The sequence below is a fragment of the Sminthopsis crassicaudata genome, chromosome 4, assembly GCF_048593235.1.
Source record: "Sminthopsis crassicaudata isolate SCR6 chromosome 4, ASM4859323v1, whole genome shotgun sequence".
NCBI lineage: Eukaryota > Metazoa > Chordata > Mammalia > Dasyuromorphia > Dasyuridae > Sminthopsis > Sminthopsis crassicaudata.
In genome coordinates this window covers 68,840,704-68,859,612 of record NC_133620.1, presented here as the reverse complement: position 1 = coordinate 68,859,612, position 18,909 = coordinate 68,840,704, and the positions used below count along the sequence as shown (strand labels likewise).

At 44.1% G+C, this 18,909-nt stretch overlaps 1 protein-coding gene across 1 annotated transcript in view; it reads right to left on the bottom strand.

Annotated features, from left to right (window-relative positions):
• Window positions 1-972: 972 nt before the first annotated feature.
• The window catches only part of QSOX1 (quiescin sulfhydryl oxidase 1), a 53,885-nt gene continuing 35,948 nt past the window's right edge, over window positions 973-18,909 (bottom strand). Inside the window, 8 exon segments of the mRNA XM_074308509.1 lie at window positions 973-1,115; window positions 1,869-2,698; window positions 6,662-6,695; window positions 6,697-6,832; window positions 8,193-8,202; window positions 8,288-8,435; window positions 8,912-9,034; window positions 14,727-14,856. Of these exon segments, the coding sequence (XP_074164610.1) occupies window positions 1,098-1,115; window positions 1,869-2,698; window positions 6,662-6,695; window positions 6,697-6,832; window positions 8,193-8,202; window positions 8,288-8,435; window positions 8,912-9,034; window positions 14,727-14,856 (1,429 nt within the window). The 3' untranslated portion in view covers window positions 973-1,097.

Genomic DNA, 18,909 nt, shown 5'->3' with positions numbered 1-18,909 from the left:
AGGAAAAGGAGACACACAAAGAGATAGAGACAGCAGAGAGAGGCAGCAAATTTCATCTTGGTGATTTTTATTTGAGCATCCAGGTGAGTTTTAAACTCTTTCTCATTAGCTTGGGTGAATAACACACAGACACTTGCCTTAGCAAAAAATAATTTATTCTGCAAATCGCCAGCTGAGATAGGCATTTCATAGACTCAGGCTGCTTCCTTCCTTCCTGCCCTCAACCTTCTCTTTGACCAATAGAGAACCTGGTGTCTGCAGGAGAGAAAACTTTGCTAGCAATCCCAGTACCACTCCAGCCAACCAATGTCTTGTGTCACTTTCAGAGGAAAGACAGGAAGATAAATATAGGGGAACAAGCTTAAAATAGGAGGTTCTAGCTTAGGAGGAGAAAGAAATGGCCAACTGACTCTTTCCCAAGTTTTTTTTTCCCCTTCCTGCTAAGAATTCTTGCCTTTTGTGTAAAGCCTCCCTCTCCTCTAATCACAGCTATATATCCAACCACCCTATACTCACCACAAATGAATTCTAGTGCACCCTCCAGACCCTCAAGTCCCCACCATGCCCCCTTGCTACATAAGTGAATAATTCCACCCACAACCCTTGAGCAACTTTGCCCCCCACCCCACCCCATCACCAGAAGAGTAAACACTAGTGAATTCCCAGCAGCTCTCAAGTCGATGGCATTTTGGGGAGGATGATGACTTTGGGAAAGTAAGCAAGCAGCAAGTACAAGCTGCAGGTTTTCACAGGAAATTCCGGCCACTTGGGCAAAGATTTTACTCTATTCTAACCTCTCCCACCCTCCCCAACATACACACACACACACACACACACACACACACACACACACACACACACACACACCAAGAAAGCTTCATATCCTAGACACTCCCAGGTTCCAATCTCAAACCCAACCACGCAGTAGCTAAGCAAGGCACAAGACCTCTCAATTGGGCCAGAACTTCTGAATTATGGTTATTTTCTTCTTCATTCTTTTATTAATCCAAAAGTGACCAGGATTCCAAGTTTTTGATAGGGTCCTTGGGGCTGAAGAGGAGGGACAAAGGCTTGTAGCAACACTGCGGAGAAACTCTTCATCTTCTAGCACTCTCCTGTCAGTGGAAGGGAAGAAACAAGCCTGCTTCAGTGTTGAGGGCATTAGAATGTTAGTGCCTAGGACTTTGGACAGAGAACGGATGTTTATCGAGTGCTGAGCTGGCAGCCCCAGATCTCCCCCTAGTTCCAGACCTCACAGAAATGCTGGGGAGCACCATCATAGAAGCAATGGTTCTATTCTCCCACATTCTGAGGAAAGCTGCAGGTAGAGAAGCAGGGGCCTAAAGACAAATTTGTGGCAGGAAGATCAGGGACTGATGGGATTCCCTTTAATGCTTCTTCTCTATGACCCCCTATCTGGGATAAGGAGTGAAAAGTGCTTCCTGCATCAGCACTCTCCTCCATCTCACCTCCCAACCTTGTTTTCAGGTTCACATTGACCCAGAATCACCTTAAAGTGACATTTCTTTCCAGGGTATCTCTCCCTTTTACACACAGAGGAGCATTGGTGCTATGGCCTCTCTCGCCCTCCACCCCTTCCCTGGAAACTCTTACACCATGGAAGGAGGCAGCAAAGAGCTGTCCCCCAGGCTGTTCCCATTCCCCCAAGGAGACCTTACAGCTCATGCTGAAGAGGAACTGGCTCGGCTCTTTCGAACCTTCATCCTCTCCTGGAAGTAGGTACACATGGCCATTAGACACAGGAAAGACAGGGAGTAGAGCCCAATGCAGAGACCGACATCCAGGTAGGAGAAGCTCCCCCTAAGCCTCCACAGCCACTGGCTGCCCAGCTGGGCCCCAACCCCCACCTTTCTCTCATGGAAGCTGGCCAGCTGCTTGACTTTGCCTGCGCCTTCCTCCAGCTGCTGAGTCAACGTGTCTCTCTTGGTCAACTTCTGTGCAATCTGTGGCTTGGGGAAGAGCTCAGCGAATCCATGGCCCAGCATCAGGGACTCAGCTCCTCCATACTGGATCGGGGGCTGGGCTTCCTCATCCAAGGACTCAACTCTACTATACTGGATCGGGGGCTGGACTTCAATGCCCAGGAGCAGAGCTCTCTCTCCATCGTCCAAGATTAGGGACTGGTCTTCGTCATCTGAGATCAGGGACTTAGCTTTACCGTCTAGGGCTTCTCCATTATGGGCATCCGGGTTTCTCACCAATCGCTTCTTCAGGAGCTCTTTGACCATCATCTCCTCCACATTTGGCTTCTGGATACCATAGTATTGTGGCCGCTCTGTGGAGATGACTACTTTCCCCATTTTTGGACCGTCATCCTCCATAAGCCAAGTCAACAAATCCTCCGACACCTCATTTTCCTCCTCTGCTCGCAAATCTCCTCCCCATTCGTCCACTGGTTGCTCTCCAGGTGACTCTGTGGGACGTGGCTGCTCAACGGGAGGGGGGGAAGTAAAAGTCTCTGGCTCTTCCTGCAGCCTCCCAGGGCCAGGCAAGGCTTCCACGGATGGGTTACGGCTGGTGACGACGATGTTTCGGAGAGCAAAGTGGTTCTTGAAAAACTTAAGGATGGCACCTAGATTCCACACAGGGTCCCCCTGGACTTCATTGTGACAAGGATTACATAGCTCCCTTGGGGGCCACTGGATCTTGGGGAACTGAGGGTCCTCACTGGCTGTACCTGGAGAGGGAAGTACACAGGAGGGTGAGTTGCAATCTGCTGATCTACAGGAAGAGGAGACATGTGAGTTTAAAATCCTGAATGGCGGGTCCTAGTTCTGACAGCCTGCAGCCTTTGAGGCTCAGAAAACTCTTTGGCAAGCCTGAAGCTGAATGTAACCGAAACCTGATCATCATCATGGACCCACTCTAATCCCAGCTCTTCCTCCTACTAGCTGAAGAAGCATGAGGCATTCCTATTTGCCTTTCCCTGTCTCCTATGGTCATCCAAGCCTTACCATCCCGATCTATTACTTCGATTTACAGCGCTATTATCTGACGTCCACTGATGTGTTCTTATGACTTCTGAAATTTGCTAATTGCTCCACCCCCATTTTTCCTTTACAGGTAATCTCTTCCAATCAGAGTGTAAACCCTCTGACAGCAGGAACTGTCTCATTTTTTTCCCACCCCTTAGTGTGGTACTTGCTACATAAATTTCCATCTAAGAATTCATCAGGCCTATTTGATCATCCATTCATTCTCATTTGTTTATCTACTCACCCTTTCCTCTTAGTCTCTGGGAAATTTACTTTAATCTTTTCTATCTCTTTCAGCTATTACAATGTTTTTAAACTAAAGAGACTGTGATGTCCAAGGAAAAACATCAAGTTGTCCAGAATCCCGAGTTCTGCTCTTGCCTTCAGCACCGATTAGCTGACTTTGGCCAAGTCACCTTTGTTTTTCTGGGTCCTAGTTTCCTCAACTGTAACATGATGGGACAGTAGATGCTATCTTAAGGTTCCTTCCAGGGGTGGTAGAATTAAAAATGTGATTATTCTCCAATCAGCTCATTTATTATGATCGTTTCATTTAACAGATACCGAGTTTATTCTCAAACTGGCAGTAGGAATGGGTACAGTGAGGGAAGCAAGGAGACGAGAGGGTCTCACCTGCTACTTTGAGGCTGTGTGTAGGTATGGAGGAAGAGTAATGTTTATGGCCACCAGATGCATCTCCTGTCTCATTCTCCCAAATTTACTTTCTTTGGGAATGTCCCAAAGTAGCTTCGATGATCCAGGGTTTGGGTTTCAGATCATTTTTTATGAATCACAGTGTCTTTTGCTGACTAGATATTTCAAAAAAAATTTTAATATTTGTATTCTTTCTCATTAGACTTCTACATAAGCTGGGCCAATTCCATCCTTGGTAGTTAGAGCACCAGATCTAGAGTCAGGAAGAACTTGTATAAGTCATTTAAACACTCTGACCTTCAACTTGCTCATCTGTAAAATGGGGATATGGAAGTTTGGTAGGAAGGTCAGACATGATAACCTCTCAGTTTCCTTCAGTTCTAAAACTTATAATGAATGATTCTAAATGAACTCCTTATATTTATCTTAGCTTTTTGTCTAAAACTTTCCTTTATATAGATCTTGTTTTCCCTTATATCATAATTATTTGTGATATAATTTTTCTCTGTTAGATTATAAATTCCATGACAAAAGGATTTTTACTCTTTTTTGTATCACCAGCACTTAGCAAAATGACACATAATAGTCATTTAATAAATGAATGTGTTGAATGAGCAAAGGAACCAACCAACCAACTTGAAAGCTGTGAAAAGAAGGGATGAGAAAGTTCTGAACAGATTTCTCTTCTCCCAGAAGATGGGAGGAAGTGCGGGAAAAGCATTTGTATATCACATACACAAGCACTGTGTGCTTCTATAAATACGATCTCATTTTATTCTCACACAACCCTGGGAAGTAGGTACTGCTAAGATCTCCATTTTGTAGTTGATGCAACTGGAGCAAACTGAGGGAATTGAGGGGATTAGGATGGCAAGTGGTTAATTGTAGAAATTGAGTAAACCACTGACTCCATTTTCGACTCAATTCTGGAGCTGGCTCAGTTCCCTTTCTATTCAATTATGTGTCTAGTCCAATTTCTGTCTTTGTAAAAATTTTATTCAATTGTAGGAATTGGAAGAACCCTTATTGTATTGTTTGAACCTAGGCCTATCAAGGCCTGGACCACTTCTCTCTGCTATTTAGAGACCCCAAGGAACTGAGATGGATGTAAGGACTTTTCTCACAACTGTCCATCACAAGCAAGCCATATGTCATCTGAAAACTGGCTCATATTGATCAGTTTTTTCTTTCCATGTTCCTTTGATTGTTTACAGATACTTGGGGGGGAGTGGGGGAATGGGACACTTCTTTTTCTGAATTTAGGGAATTGTACCTGTTTGATCTCTCCCTCCCAACTTGGAAAATCCCTAATCTTTCATCCAATTAGAAATCAGATTACCTAATATTATACTGTTTCCATTTAATTAATTGGTCTTTTTTGATTAATTATTTTTAATGTATAAAAGTGTGTCCCCTTCTATATTCGAGGCTCCAGAACTAAGCTGAGGAGGGCCGATTCCTCTTTATTAGGCAACTGGCACGTACAGCTCAATAAATCGATATGCAGTTATTTATTCCTTCATTTTATCTTTCACCTACCACAAAATAGAGGCTGAGTGCCTTACTTGTCTAGAGTCTCATAGCTAGTCAGTGTCTGAGGCCAGATCTAAACGAATTCTCTCTTAATTCTAGGCCCAGAGTTCTGGAGACAGAATTCATCCCTGGTCCACTGGTCTTTGCTCACTTGCAGAGGTAGACAACTCTATGGACCTCTAGGGCTAACACCCTCTGGTGGTAGGATTAAGCATTTTGTGCTTGTTGCTGCTCAGCCCCTCCATGCAAAGACCACAGTTCTTTCTGGGGTAACAGTTATCTCTGGAATTCACAGAGGGTGGAGATGGTTAAATGGAGCATTTGATGACAAGTGGAAGGGGGAGGAGGAAGATGGAGCTGAGGGAGAAGCCGGGCACGTGTCAGCTTTTCAAGCCACTAGATTTAGAAGCTTTGACTCCCACACCACCTGCTGCCCAGTGTTCAGTGCCTCCAACCTCCTGGATTCCTGATCACAAAACACAATGTCTACATCTTTCCGTCCTCACCCCCATCCATGCACAGAGCACTAAGGTTAGCTCTCCATGCTCATTATGGCCCAAGAAGCAAAGCCAGACCTTCCATCTGTCATGTGGCAGGAGCTCTTAACCCATATAAGTTTACTAACCCCACCTTGAATTTTAGGGGGTCTATGAATTTAGTTAGGAAAATTATTTTCTCTAATTTAAGAAATTTATTTTCCATAATCTGTAATTGAATTAATTTATTTCCCTAATATATAATTGAAATAATTTAAACTGAAATTGAAATAATTTATTTTCCCCAATCTGTAATTTAAATTTCCTTAATTTCTGAATTCAAAAAGTTATCCTGAGAAAGGGTACTGCTCTATGGATTCATGACATAAAAAAGTGGAAAATCCCTTTGTTATCCAGGCCCTAAAGGGCATATACCCACTTGCTATGGAAGAGATGACAAAAGGCACAGAGATGGAAACTGACTGGCCCAGTGTGACCCCACCCTAAGATAAGGCTGTATTCCCTCCTCTAAGTAGGGCACATATATACAGGGTTACATATGCTACCAGACAAGGTCGCTGTGTTGGTGAATTATGATTAGCTGTTTTTCTTTGATACAAGGGATGGTTCTATTTGTGGGGATGTGGAGTACTGGATATAGGACTTTAATTTATTTGTTTATTTACTTACTTTTGGTGTGGCATTTGGAGTTGCATGACTTGCCCAGGGCCACACAGCTAGAAAGTTTTAAGTGTCTGAGGCCACATTTAAAAACACAGGTCCTCCCGACTCCAGGACCAGTGCTCTAAACACCATACTATCTAGCTGCCGCAATTTTAGTATTTTTAAAAAGGTATCAAACTGGAAAAAAAAAAAAAAGTAAAACTATATGCTCTCTAAAGAAGGAGGAGTCTGGCCCAGCATTGGACTGCTGTCTCTCAACCTCTGCTCAGAAATCTGCCGCTTCCCCCTTCCTTCCACTTTCCCATTTGGAAATCTTACCTGCCAGGCGAGCATTGACTCGGTTGTGACGGTTCCCAGAACCAGAGGACGGCATCGTCCATACTCTTGACGCGGTACATGGAAGCAGCTGCCATTTGCTCAAAGTGTGTAGCACACTCACGACAGCCGAAGAAGAATTTCACATAACCTCGGATGGCTTGAAAGGACAACCTGGGGATCTTTTGGGAGAAAGGACATGTCCCCACTCAATAGAAATGCCCTTTAGTATTTCTGTTATTTCCTCTCCCCCAATCATTCCATTCAGAAAAACACAGTTTCTCTTCCTTCTCTGGAATCCCAAGCCTGACTCCACTTCCCTTCCTGTTTTCCCAGAGCCAATACTCCCTGTAATCCAAATAGGGATTTCCCCTCCACTCCCTTCTCTCCCTCCCTCACCTCAGCCCCTCCTGTACTCCACTACTAAGCTAAGCTCCTGTGGTACTATGGAATTTCCATCCCTTCAAGTCTCAAAAAGTATGACAAATGCTTTTATTTAGACTTGACCTGGCTAAAAGCTGGGGCCTCTCATCTCTGTGAATCTTTCTCTCTCTCAGGATGTGGCCATGGTAGATATTCAGCCAGGCTATCTATTCTAGATTCCTGCATGGAGGAAGGTGCATGGCAAATTCTACCCTAATACGGGGTAACTCCAGGGAATCGCTCACCCTATCCTCTGTCTGTAACTCTGCTCCCCATCGTCGGTTTGTAACTCTGCTCCCCATTGTCTGTTTGTAACTCTGCTCCCCATCCTCTGTCTGTAACTCTGCTCCCCATCGTCTGTTTGTAACTCTGCTCCCCATCCTCTGTCTGTAACTCTGCTCCCCATCGTCTGTTTGTAACTCTGCTCCCCATCCTCTGTCTGTAACTCTGCTCCCCATCCTCTGTCTGTAACTCTGCTCCCCATCCTCTGTCTGTAACTCTGCTCCCCATCCTCTGTCTGTAACTCTGCTCCCATCCTGTCTGTAACTCTGCTCCCATCCTGTCTGTAACTCTGCTCCCCATCCTCTGTCTGTAACTCTGCTCCCCATCCTCTGTCTGTAACTCTGCTCCCCATCCTCTGTCTGTAACTCTGCTCCCATCCTCTGTCTGTAACTCTGCTCCCCATCCTCTGTCTGTAACTCTGCTCCCATCCTCTGTCTGTAACTCTGCTCCCATCCTCTGTCTGTAACTCTGCTCCCCATCCTCTGTAACTCTGCTCCCCATCCTCTGTAACTCTGCTCCCATCCTCTGTCTGTAACTCTGCTCCCCATCCTCTGTAACTCTGCTCCCCATCCTCTGTAACTCTGCTCCCCATCCTCTGTCTGTAACTCTGCTCCCCATCCTCTGTAACTCTGCTCCCCATCCTCTGTAACTCTGCTCCCATCCTCTGTCTGTAACTCTGCTCCCCATCCTCTGTAACTCTGCTCCCCATCCTCTGTCTGTAACTCTGCTCCCATCCTCTGTCTGTAACTCTGCTCCCCATCCTCTGTCTGTAACTCTGCTCCCCATCCTCTGTTTGTAACTCTGCTCCTCCTCCTGTCTGTAATTCTGCTCCCCATCCTCTGTAACTCTGCTCCCTTCATCCTCTTCCTTCCATGTTAAGGGAGCGAGTCAGAATCTAAGGAGGTGATCCAGCTAAGCATTTACCTGCTTTCTGCTGAAGGAATTCGTTGCGCTGAGCTGCCTGTATGGTCAGTGAGTGGAAAAGGAGCCAGAGACCACAGGGAAATCCACGAAAGTGAGCCTCGCTTCCCTGGCAGCCCACCCAGATTGATTTCTTGGGCAAAAGAACACCCTGATGCAGGAGAGTATAGAAGCAATCGGTCAAGAAAAAGGAGCCATACTAAGGTCAGCAAAGGCAAGTCTAAACATAGAAGCAGAGAGAGAAGCTTCCCCTCCCTACTGGACCCCCGAAACATGGCATTTCCTCTCCCACCCCAGCATCTGAGCCACTAAGTGGAATTCCTGATGCTGGATTGAATGTCCAAAAAGATCCTTTAATTCCTCTCCCCCCCCCGACCCCAGCAGATTTAGCCCCAGACATAGGAGTGCCTAGAAAGGTGCCATTGAAGAGGGAAGAGGAAATTCAGGTGAGATTTCAAGGCACATGATGATGGGGGGGAAAGGAAACACACTTCCAAGCTCTCCTAGTCTTATTTGGATACATACAGTAGGCCAAGGAAGGGCCTAATAAATCATTTCTATTCCCATCAAAAAAAGAGAAAACAGAAAAAAAAAGATGGAACCCAATAGCCATGGAAATTTATTCACCTCTTTCCAGCTGTTCAAGGCTACTTCTAAGGAGCTGTAGGGTACACTCTTCCGCTGCTGCCACTGTAACCACACGTCTATGGTATGAAGGAAATTCCGGACCATGGGCTGACCAGGGTAGTACTGCAACAAGTAAGTGGGGGGAGGGGAGAGGGGAGGGAGAAAGAGGAAGGGAAGATGAGAAACAGCCTTATGTTCTCTAAGACCTAAGAAAAGAGGCAGAGAAGTTCTGATGATGTTGTGATGAAGAGAGCCACTTACACCCAGAGAGACAACTGTGGGGACTTAGTATGGCTCACAACTTAATATTTTCACTCTTTTTGTTGTTGTTTACTTGCATTCTACTTTCTTTCTCATTTTTTTCTGTTTTTTTTTTTTTTTTTTTTTTTTTTTGGTACAGCATGATAACTGTGGAAATATGTACGCATATATTGGATTTAACATAAATTTTAACATGTTTAAGATATATTGAATTACTTGCCATCTAGGGGAGGCAGTGAGGGGAAGGGAAGGAAAAATTTGGAACATAAGGTTTTGCAAGTGTTAATGTTGAAAATTATCTATGTATATGTTTTTAAAATAAAAAGCTTTAATAAAAAAAAAAAAGAAAAGAGATAGAGGGGGGCAGGGCCAAGCAGGATCAAGAAAGGATATGTCCTCTGCAAAGCTGCAATGATTCAAAATCCTAAGTATTATGCATGGAGGAACAAAGCTCCTTTCCTAGGATGACTATATTGAGAAAAGCTGTTTTATGTTAGGAGACTGATGGGGAACAAGAGAAGGACAAGGATGAAACTAAGCAGGGAGGAACTCTCCAAGGTGGATGCTCTGACCTCACTTCTAGTGGATCAGTAAGGTACCTCTTGGCTGGGGCAGATCTGTTTGCTCTTCTTCCCACCCCAAGGTTTGCTGGGTAGCAAGTCTGAAAGTTTCTGATTCTAGATAGGGCTTTTGGGGGATTCACAGGCAGACCATCCATCTTAGGAAAACAGACTTCTGCATGGTTATCTGACTTGTTGACTGACTGGTTAAGAGAAAGGGCTCTTTCATTTGTATTCCAGTGGTTGCCATCAAGAAGGCCTGTAGCCAATCTCCAAATCTTGATCTTAACTCCAAAGAGTCTCCGAGGAACATGAAAAGCTACTATGACAATAAGTCAACTCAAATCTGATTAGTATCAGCACTCTGAAACCACAAGCAGTTGGGGGAGAGGGAAAGTGTGTGTGTGTGTGTGTGTGTGTGTGTGTGTGTGTGTGTGTGTGTGTGTGTGTGTGCACAAATGCATTACAAACTCAGTCACAAGAAGACAGAATGCAGTAAAGATTGAAGCACAGAAACTGAGAAGGACAGAAAATCAGGCAGGAAGACGGAATTAAAGTATTTAAGTGACACGGGTGACAGAAGCTGAGGAAAGAAAATAAGAGAGAGAAAGTTATGAAGGAATGGGAACTATAGATGGGAATGAAACAGAAACAGGGCTAGCTGTTAAATAAATCTAATCTCTCAAGGAGATCCAATTTATAGTAGTAGATATAGCTCCCTGAGAGTGTGGAAGACCTGAATTCAAATCCTGCCTCTGAGACAAACTTGGTTGTCTGTAAGGTATTTTACTTCACCGGAATCCGGGGGATTCTTTAAGTCTCAGAGTTGCAGAGTATGGGTGAAGGTGGATTACCTACATTAGGAGCTTCCTACACTGTTGAAATCAAAGATACAGTAAAAAAAATCCTTCAAGACAGATCCAGTAAATACCTTCAGCAAATCTTAGATGGGAGAGCAACTCCAAGAGTCAGGGGTCAGAGACTGCTAGAGATGATTTCCCTTTGGTACACCTTCCTGCTAACCTACGTTGGGGTTCTCACGGGGCTCACAAATCTTAAATTAATGACTAGACCATTGCTTAGAAGTCAACAATCCTTTCCGCTCTTCCCGGTCTTCTTAACACTGACTTGGAACTTTACCCCTTTCTCCAGGAGCAGAAACCATGCAGGGAAAAACATAAGTGAAATCCTGGTGATCGCGTGCAACCTAGTGGCCAGAACTGGAACGACAACTTGTAAGGAAGCTAAAAGCACCTTAAAGGAGTCATTTAGATATGGAGTTGGATTAGGAAGATACATGGAGCTCCGGGAACCAAGCGGAATGGAAAGCCAGCAGGGATTCTCTGCTCTGGGAGCCTGGGGCTGCCACTCAGAGCCCGAGAGGGAAGGGGGGACATTTTGCTGGAAAACTGAATGGACCGATTAGTCTGAGCTCCCAGCCAGAGAGAAGGATTGGAGCCTCGGAGCATCTCCAGTGGAGACTGTTAAGAATGCTATGGGGTTCCTATTGCCAACGAGCCCGCACAATCCTACCTTCTCTCCGCTGATTGATCAATCCCTCCCTCCCTGCCCATTGCCACTTTTAAAAAAGAATTTTAAATTATTTAAAAAATGTTCTCCTGCTGCCACTCCAGCCAGTCACCAATGGGCATTTTCTCAGGGACAGCTATGTGTCAGGCACTGTGCTACGTGCCAGTCCATATTGCCGAGGCTGCCCTTCGTGTCTGGAATGTTCTCCCGCCTAACCTCTGACTCCTTTTCAGATCTCGGGCTTCCTCCAAGGCTGGGTCCGAATGACACGCACCTTGGGCAGGAGGCAGGCTTAGCTCTGCAGCACTCACAGCACAGACATATACTCTCCAGGTACACAAAGCTCAACCTGCCTCTGCTCAAGGTGTGTTATTTGAGCATCAGACCACATGCATCTCAGCTACATCACACACGTACATAAATGTACATGAGAATATATACACATCTGTATAAGCTCTCATATTCACGTGCATGTGTATATGGGCATATACATACATATGTGTGTGTGTTTTGGAGTACTTGATGTCTCCCTAGGAGGATAAATATCTCGAAAACAGGGACTGCTTTTTAAAAATTTGTATCCCCAGGGATGAACAAATGCTTGGAATAAAGGGAGTGCTTGAGAAGTACTTGCTGATGGATTAACTACAGCAGGAAGGCTCATTTCCTCACTGATCTCTCCCGTGCCAAGGTTTCCCACTGCATCCGGGGCCATCTCCAGCATCCTGATATTGCCATCGGACCCGGACGCTCCACAGGAGAGAGTGAGACTTTGCGCACAGCCCTTCCTCACTTAAATCCAATGCACTAGCACGTCATGGTATCACCCACCGGATGTCGTGGTCATGGGCGAGAATGAAGGACAAACAACAGTCTCTTCCATACACCCGGAGGTTGGGGGCCTAAGTAGAAAATTACAGAATCTCTTCATTGCTCCCTCCTCCTTTCCTCACACTTCCCAGAGCCTCTGCCCACCTTATTCTCAAACATGTGACTTGGGGAGCAGCAAGCAAGCAAGGGCCACAACAGAACGGATTTAGGCTTTGCTGAGGGTCCTGAGAACCAGAAAGGATTCCCACAGGGAGAGCGCCAAATGGACTCATGTGCAATATTTGAAAATCCACTACCTATTCTCTCCTCTGTAGGAGAACACTCAGAGGATCTCTCCAGCGCTGACCCAGCAGCCTCTGGGGCTGCCAGCTCCCCCATTTCATTTTCAGAGGCAGATTAAGAAGCTATATTCTGGTCATCTGTGACCTCACTGCTCTGGCCACAACTAGCAGTTTTCTCCAAGTCACACACCAGGACTCGGCTCCCCCCAGAACTCTCCAGGATCATCCTGGGGCAAGGTTCTGGGACTCTAGAAGTGTGTGAACCTGGTGATTGCACAGGGACCGGTCCCCAGCTGGGATGAAACCTGAAGAGTGAGTAAGCCTGAGGAAGCTGGGGGGCCTGGGAGGAAGCAAGCACATTTATCTTTTTTTATAGGGGGGGGAGCCTGGAGGGGTGTCCCTTAGGGGCTAGAGCAAAGAGCCCTCCTGGCAGAATAAGCCTCAGGGAGGCCGGCAGTCATGACTGGGTGGCGGGTGGCTCAGAGAACTAGATTATGCCCCATTGCTTGGCACGTTGGAATGCCCAGAGCAGCTGATTCAGCGTTCAGCCATCCCTTTTAGCCAAAGCCCATATCTGACTCAGCAGCACTTAGTGGCAGGTGCTTTGGGTTTTAAGTAGTGGAGTTTTGGCTGCTCTTCTTGAGACAGGGAGAAGGAGGGGGAGAAAAGGCTGAGGGTGGGAGAAGCAGAGTCAGCACTCAGCCTTTGGAGCCAGGAAAGGACACTACCAGTATTCTGGGGTTATACTCTTGCCTAGAAATTCCAAGGAGACCAAACTATATTGATTTAAAAAAAATAGGAATATTGAAAGGAAACATGATGCAGTAGAAAGAGAGTGGTCAGAGTCAGAGGAGCTAAGTCTGAATTCTATTGCCAAGTCACTTTCACTGCCAATTCTATTGCCAAGTCACAGTTTTCTAATCTGTAAAATGGGAATAAAAGAACTGAACTCTTTACTTCACAAAGCTGTTGTAAAGAAAATGCTCTGCAAGTCTTAAAACATTACATAACGCAGGTGGTTTTTATTGGGTCATAGGACTCTGAACTTCCCCATTTCTATGTGAAAGAGATAAACTCTAGATCAGCTATATACAGAGAGAGACAGAGATACACAGAGAGAAAAAGAGACAAAGATAGAGAGACACACATGCAGAGACAGAGACACAAACAGAGAGAGGGAGAGAGAGACAAAGACACAAAGAGGGAGAGAGAGAACAGTGACAGAGAGAGAAAGAGACAGACAGAAAGGCAGAGAGAGAAAAAAAGAGACAGACAAACATAGAAAGAGAGAGAGAGAGAGAGAGAGAGAGAGAGAGAGAGAGAGAGAGAGAGAGAGACAGAGAGAGAGAGAGAGAGAGACAGAGAGACAGAGAGAGACAGACAGACAGAGAGAGAGAGAGAGAGAGAGAGAGAGAGAGAGAGAGAGAGAGAGAGAGAGAGAGAGAAGGAGACAGAGAAAGACCAGATAGAAAAGCTGAAACAGACAGACAGAGACAGAGACAGAGGGACAGAAAGAGATAGAGACATACAGAGAGAAAGACAGAGAGACAGAAACAGAGATATAGATCTTGCAACGGGGCCAAGGTCAGAACTGAATGATTTACACAGAAGAGGTTTGCAGTGATGATTTGGTTTAAGGGGAAAAAATACAGGGTTTTAAATGAGAGTCTAAGGGTTTAAATTCCAACAGAAGTCACTGAACCCTTTCTGAGAGTCAAATTTGCCGTCTATAATATTGCCTGAAGTTCTCCAACTTTCAAATTTTCAATTCTATTCTGGCCAGGATCTGGGAGGAAAGAAGGGCTCTCCGACAAGGCACTCTGTCACTCATATGCCCCAGTCTGGGAGCAGACAGTGCCCTGGGGCTGGGCAGCATGGTAGTTTTCAGGTTGAGGCTCTAAGGCAGGGGATCTGAAATTATGGCCTGCTGAGGACATTTATGCCCCCCACCAGATTATGGCAAATGGGCTGAGGGGCAGAGACAGAGTGTGAGGTTTTGTTTTTACTATAATCCGGCCCTCCCACAGTCTGAGGGACAGTGAACTGGCCCCCTATGTAAAAAGTTTGAGGACCACTGCTCTAAGGTAAGTGGCTGGACAGCTAGACAGCTTCCACCCACCATGTCCAAGTTCACAGGATGCCAGCTTCCTAAACACAATTTCTAGGGACTGCAGGTCACCAGGAAAATGTCTTGCTCCCTCTACTCCTTAGGGTGGGGTCCTTGGATCCACCTGGGCAAATAAGGGCTTCAAGATGACTATATGAACTGGCAATGATTAGAAGAAACAGGCCCTAATTAATCAGCTAACGAGAATGTTAATGAGGATGATGGAGGCCACAGGCCCAACTTACCTTGGCCAGGACAGACACAAAGTTTTTCAGAGCTGTCAGACGCTCTCCCTCTAGGACTTTGAACTTGCCCACCTCTATCCGAAGGATGTAATGGAGAGTAGATTCCAAATCGAGCATATATATCTTGGATCTGGGGACAAGGATGGGAAGGAGAGAAAGGTGGTATTGACAATGGGGAGGGGCAACTCGGGATCAGAAAGGAAAGTTATTATTTTCTGATCACCCACCTGGGACCAATTTAAACAATCCAGTCAGAGAAAGAATTTCCACCATAACCTCAGACACTGTGTGACTCTCAGCCAACATTCTATCTCTCAGTGGAACTCCTCACTAACAAAATGAAAAAGCTCTTTACAATGCTTTGGAACAAGGGTAGTTCTGGGGTAGCTAGATAGCACAATGGATAGGGCAATGGAGTCAGGAGGTCTTGAGTTCAAATCTATCCTAAGATACTTGATACTTCCTAGCTGTGTAACCCTAGGCAAGTCCCTTAACCCCAATTGCCCCAGCAAAAACAACAACAAAAAACCCCCAAAACAATACTTTTAAACATTTGATACAAAGATATCATTTGATGTTTACAAATCAACTATAAAGTAGGTATGCTCTCTCTCCCTCCCATGCCTTTTACAGATGAGGAAACATACTAAGAGAGGTTAAACTTGACCAGCCAGGGTCACACAGCTAAGTAAGAGTCTAAGGCAGGTTTTAAATTGAGATCTTCCAACTCCGAGGTACCACTACATACCTCTCAGATTGGTTAAGAAGATAGGAAAAGATAATGATAAATGTTGGAGGGGATATGGGAAAAGAAGAACACTGATGCATTGTTGGTGGAGTTGTGAACTGATCTAAGTATTCTGGAGAGCAATCTGGAATTATGTCCAAATTATATCAAACTGTGCAGACCCTTTGATCCAGCAGTGCTACTACTGGGCTTATATCCCAAGGAAATCATAAAAAAGAGAAAAGAACCCCCATGTGCAAAAATGTCTGTGGCGGCCCTTTTTGTAGGGGCAAGAAACTGGAAGCTGAGTGGATGCCCATCAGTTGGGAAATGGCTGAATAAGTTATGGTATATGAATGTTATGGAATATTATTGTTCTATAAAAAAGCAACCAGCAGGATGAATTCAGAAAGGACTGGAGAGACTTACATGCACTGATGCTTAGTGGAATGAGAAGAACTAGGAGATCATTGTACATAATAACAAGATTATGTGATGATCATCTTTGATAGACTTGAGTCTTTTCAACAGTGAGATGATTCAGAACAATTCTAATAGGCTTGTGCTAGAGAAAGCCATCTACATCCAGAGAGAGAACTATGGGGACTGAATGTGGATCACAACATAGTATTTGCACCTTTTTTGTTGTTGTTTGATTGTTTTTTCTTTCTTTTTCATTTTTTCCCTTTTAGATCTGATTTTTCTTATGCTGCATGATAAATGTGGAAATATGTATAGAAGAACTGCACATATTTAATACATATTGGATTACTTGCCGTCTAGGGGAGGAGGTGGGAAAGGAAGGGAGAAAAACTTGGAACACAGGGTTTTGCAAGGGTACATGTTGAAAACTATCTTTGCATATATTTTGAAAATTAAAAAAGCTATTATTAAAAATAAATATAAAAACGAACAGGTAGACAAATAAATAAACAAACAGATAAACAAATAAATAAATTGAGACCATCGAATTCAACTAAGCCATTAAAGCTGTCTAATCAAAGTCGTTTTTTTACTGGGCGAACTCTCCTTGAGCTAAGTGTAAAGAGGGACATTCTCTTTCTTAGGGATTCTCCTTTCCCACACCTAGAGGTGTTATTAAGGAAGCTGGTATAGAAGCTCACTACTTTGGTATTTATCAAATGCTTTATAAATACAACCATGGCAGGGCAATACCATGATTATCCCCATTTTATAGATGAGGAAACTGAGATTGTCAAGTGTCACACAGCCAGTAAGGCCTGATTTGAATTCAGGTCTTCTTAGCTCTTGTTCTATCTGCTGGGTCACCTTATCAACCATGTTCTGGGACCTGAACCTCTTTTTCAGGACTTTGGGGCTGGTCTTTCCTAGGAGGTTCATTCACAACTGCCAAGAACTGAGGAAGTCCAGCCTAACATGGAGCTGGTTCCATTTTTGTCTCTGACCCTTTCCTAGCTGATGGACTAATCTTGCTAGGTAGTCATGCCCCTCTGGGAGAGAATTAAAGACTTCCTTGAACCTTTCTCCACTCCTATACCAGCTCTGCCTTTTAGAGTCTGGGAAAGAGATCTTTAAGGGGAAAGATTCTCTGTGCGGCCGGTGACTGGATGTCCTTCAAGTTACAGCCATCTAGGAATTCATTCAAATACTTATTGAGTACCTAAGTGTTGTCTAAGTGAGGGTTTCTTAAACTTTTTCCACTCACCAGAGAAATTTTTCCTTGACCTCAGGTATATAGGTATATAAAATAGGTATACAAATCAAATATTTTCTGATAATAAATTATAATTTTATGTCCTCAAAATTCAGTTACAAGACTTAAATAACAAAGCTACGGCCTAAGTGGGGGGGGCTACTATATTTTAAACAGCCACCACAGAAGACCTGGATCAGTCCAGGATGAATTAAAGGGAGTTTCAAGTCACTCCAGTGTTAGCAAAGCTTCCTCAAAGTTGAACTTTTCTATCCAGACACTTCTGAACTGTCATTAACAGTGATCATACTCCTTGGGAAGTGAGTTCTAATTTTCAGTCTTTAATTATCAAACTACATGACTGTTGGGTCCTGCTTTCTAGAGCCCCCAAGTTGGGGTGGTTAAAACATATTCTCTTAGTGGAGGAATGAGGAGGCAAGATTCCTGAGGATGGCTAAAATATGGAGTCCGTTTATTCTAAGGTCTTCCCCCTTTATATACCCTTATGTAACCAAAACAACACCATGCATGCATCAAGTATACACTGCCCACATGGGACCTCAAGAACAACTTGCTATTGTACATAGTTTGCCCCTTGCTATCACTCTGCTTCAATCACAATCAAGTTGTCACAGGCCCCTGACTTCTCAGGATGTCCGAGAGCCCCTGGGGAGATGGGGAGCCAAAGCAGACATTGTCAGCAGATTCCCTCTGGGCTGAAGGGTCTTATACCTCACCCAGAGTTCCCCCACTGTCTGTGGCCCTCTAGATATGACTTCAGGCAAGGAAGTCTTAGGGAATTAACTTTGACTTAAGGTTAAATTAACTTCTCTGGTTCTCTATTTTCTCAATGTAAGAAAATGGGGTAAAATGTTAAAAAAAAAAAAAACTATGAATAAGGAGTGATTCTGTGTTTGAATCCTGACTTTAGAAATGTCATTTAGCACCTCAGCTCTGAAATGAGGGCATTAAATGGTCTTTTCCAGCTCTAAATATATCATCCTATAAAATGGAAATAAATAATATCTATTCTACCTCACAGGTTTGTTGGACAAATAACAAAACAATGGATCCAAAAGCATTCTGAAAACAATAAAGCCTGACACAATTACTAGATATTATTATTTTTTCTCTTCAGAGCAATTTCTTCCCAAAGGCACTTATTTGCTTAGCTTTACTTATATTTATATAACGATCACTTTCTATGTCTTGCTTTAGGCAATAAACACCACACTGCCCACCTTTCAGTCTCTGTTAAGGATGCTCCTTGATTTTTCATTTTTTTTTTAAACTAAAGCTTTTTATTTTCAAAACATATGCATGGATAATTTTCAACATCCATCCTTGCAAAACCTTGTGTTCCAAATTTTTCCCTCCATTCCCCCATCCTCTCCCCTAGACAGCAAGTAATCCAATATATGTTAAACATGTGCAATTCTTCTATACATATTTCCACCATTATCATGCTGTGCAAGAAAAATCAGATCAAAAAGGGAAAAATGAGAGAGAAAACAAAATGTAAGCAAACCACAACAAAACGAGTGAAAATGTTTTTGTTGTTGTGATCCACACTCAGTTCCCACAGTCTTCTCTCTGGATGCAGATGACTCTCTTCATCACAAGACTACTGGAACTGGCTTGAATCACTTCATTGTTGAAGAGAGCCACCTCCATCAGAATTGATCATAGCACAATTTTGCTGTTTCTATGTACAATTATCTCCTGATTTTGCTCACTTCACTTAGCACCAGTTCATGTAAGTCTCTCCAGGCCTCTCTGAA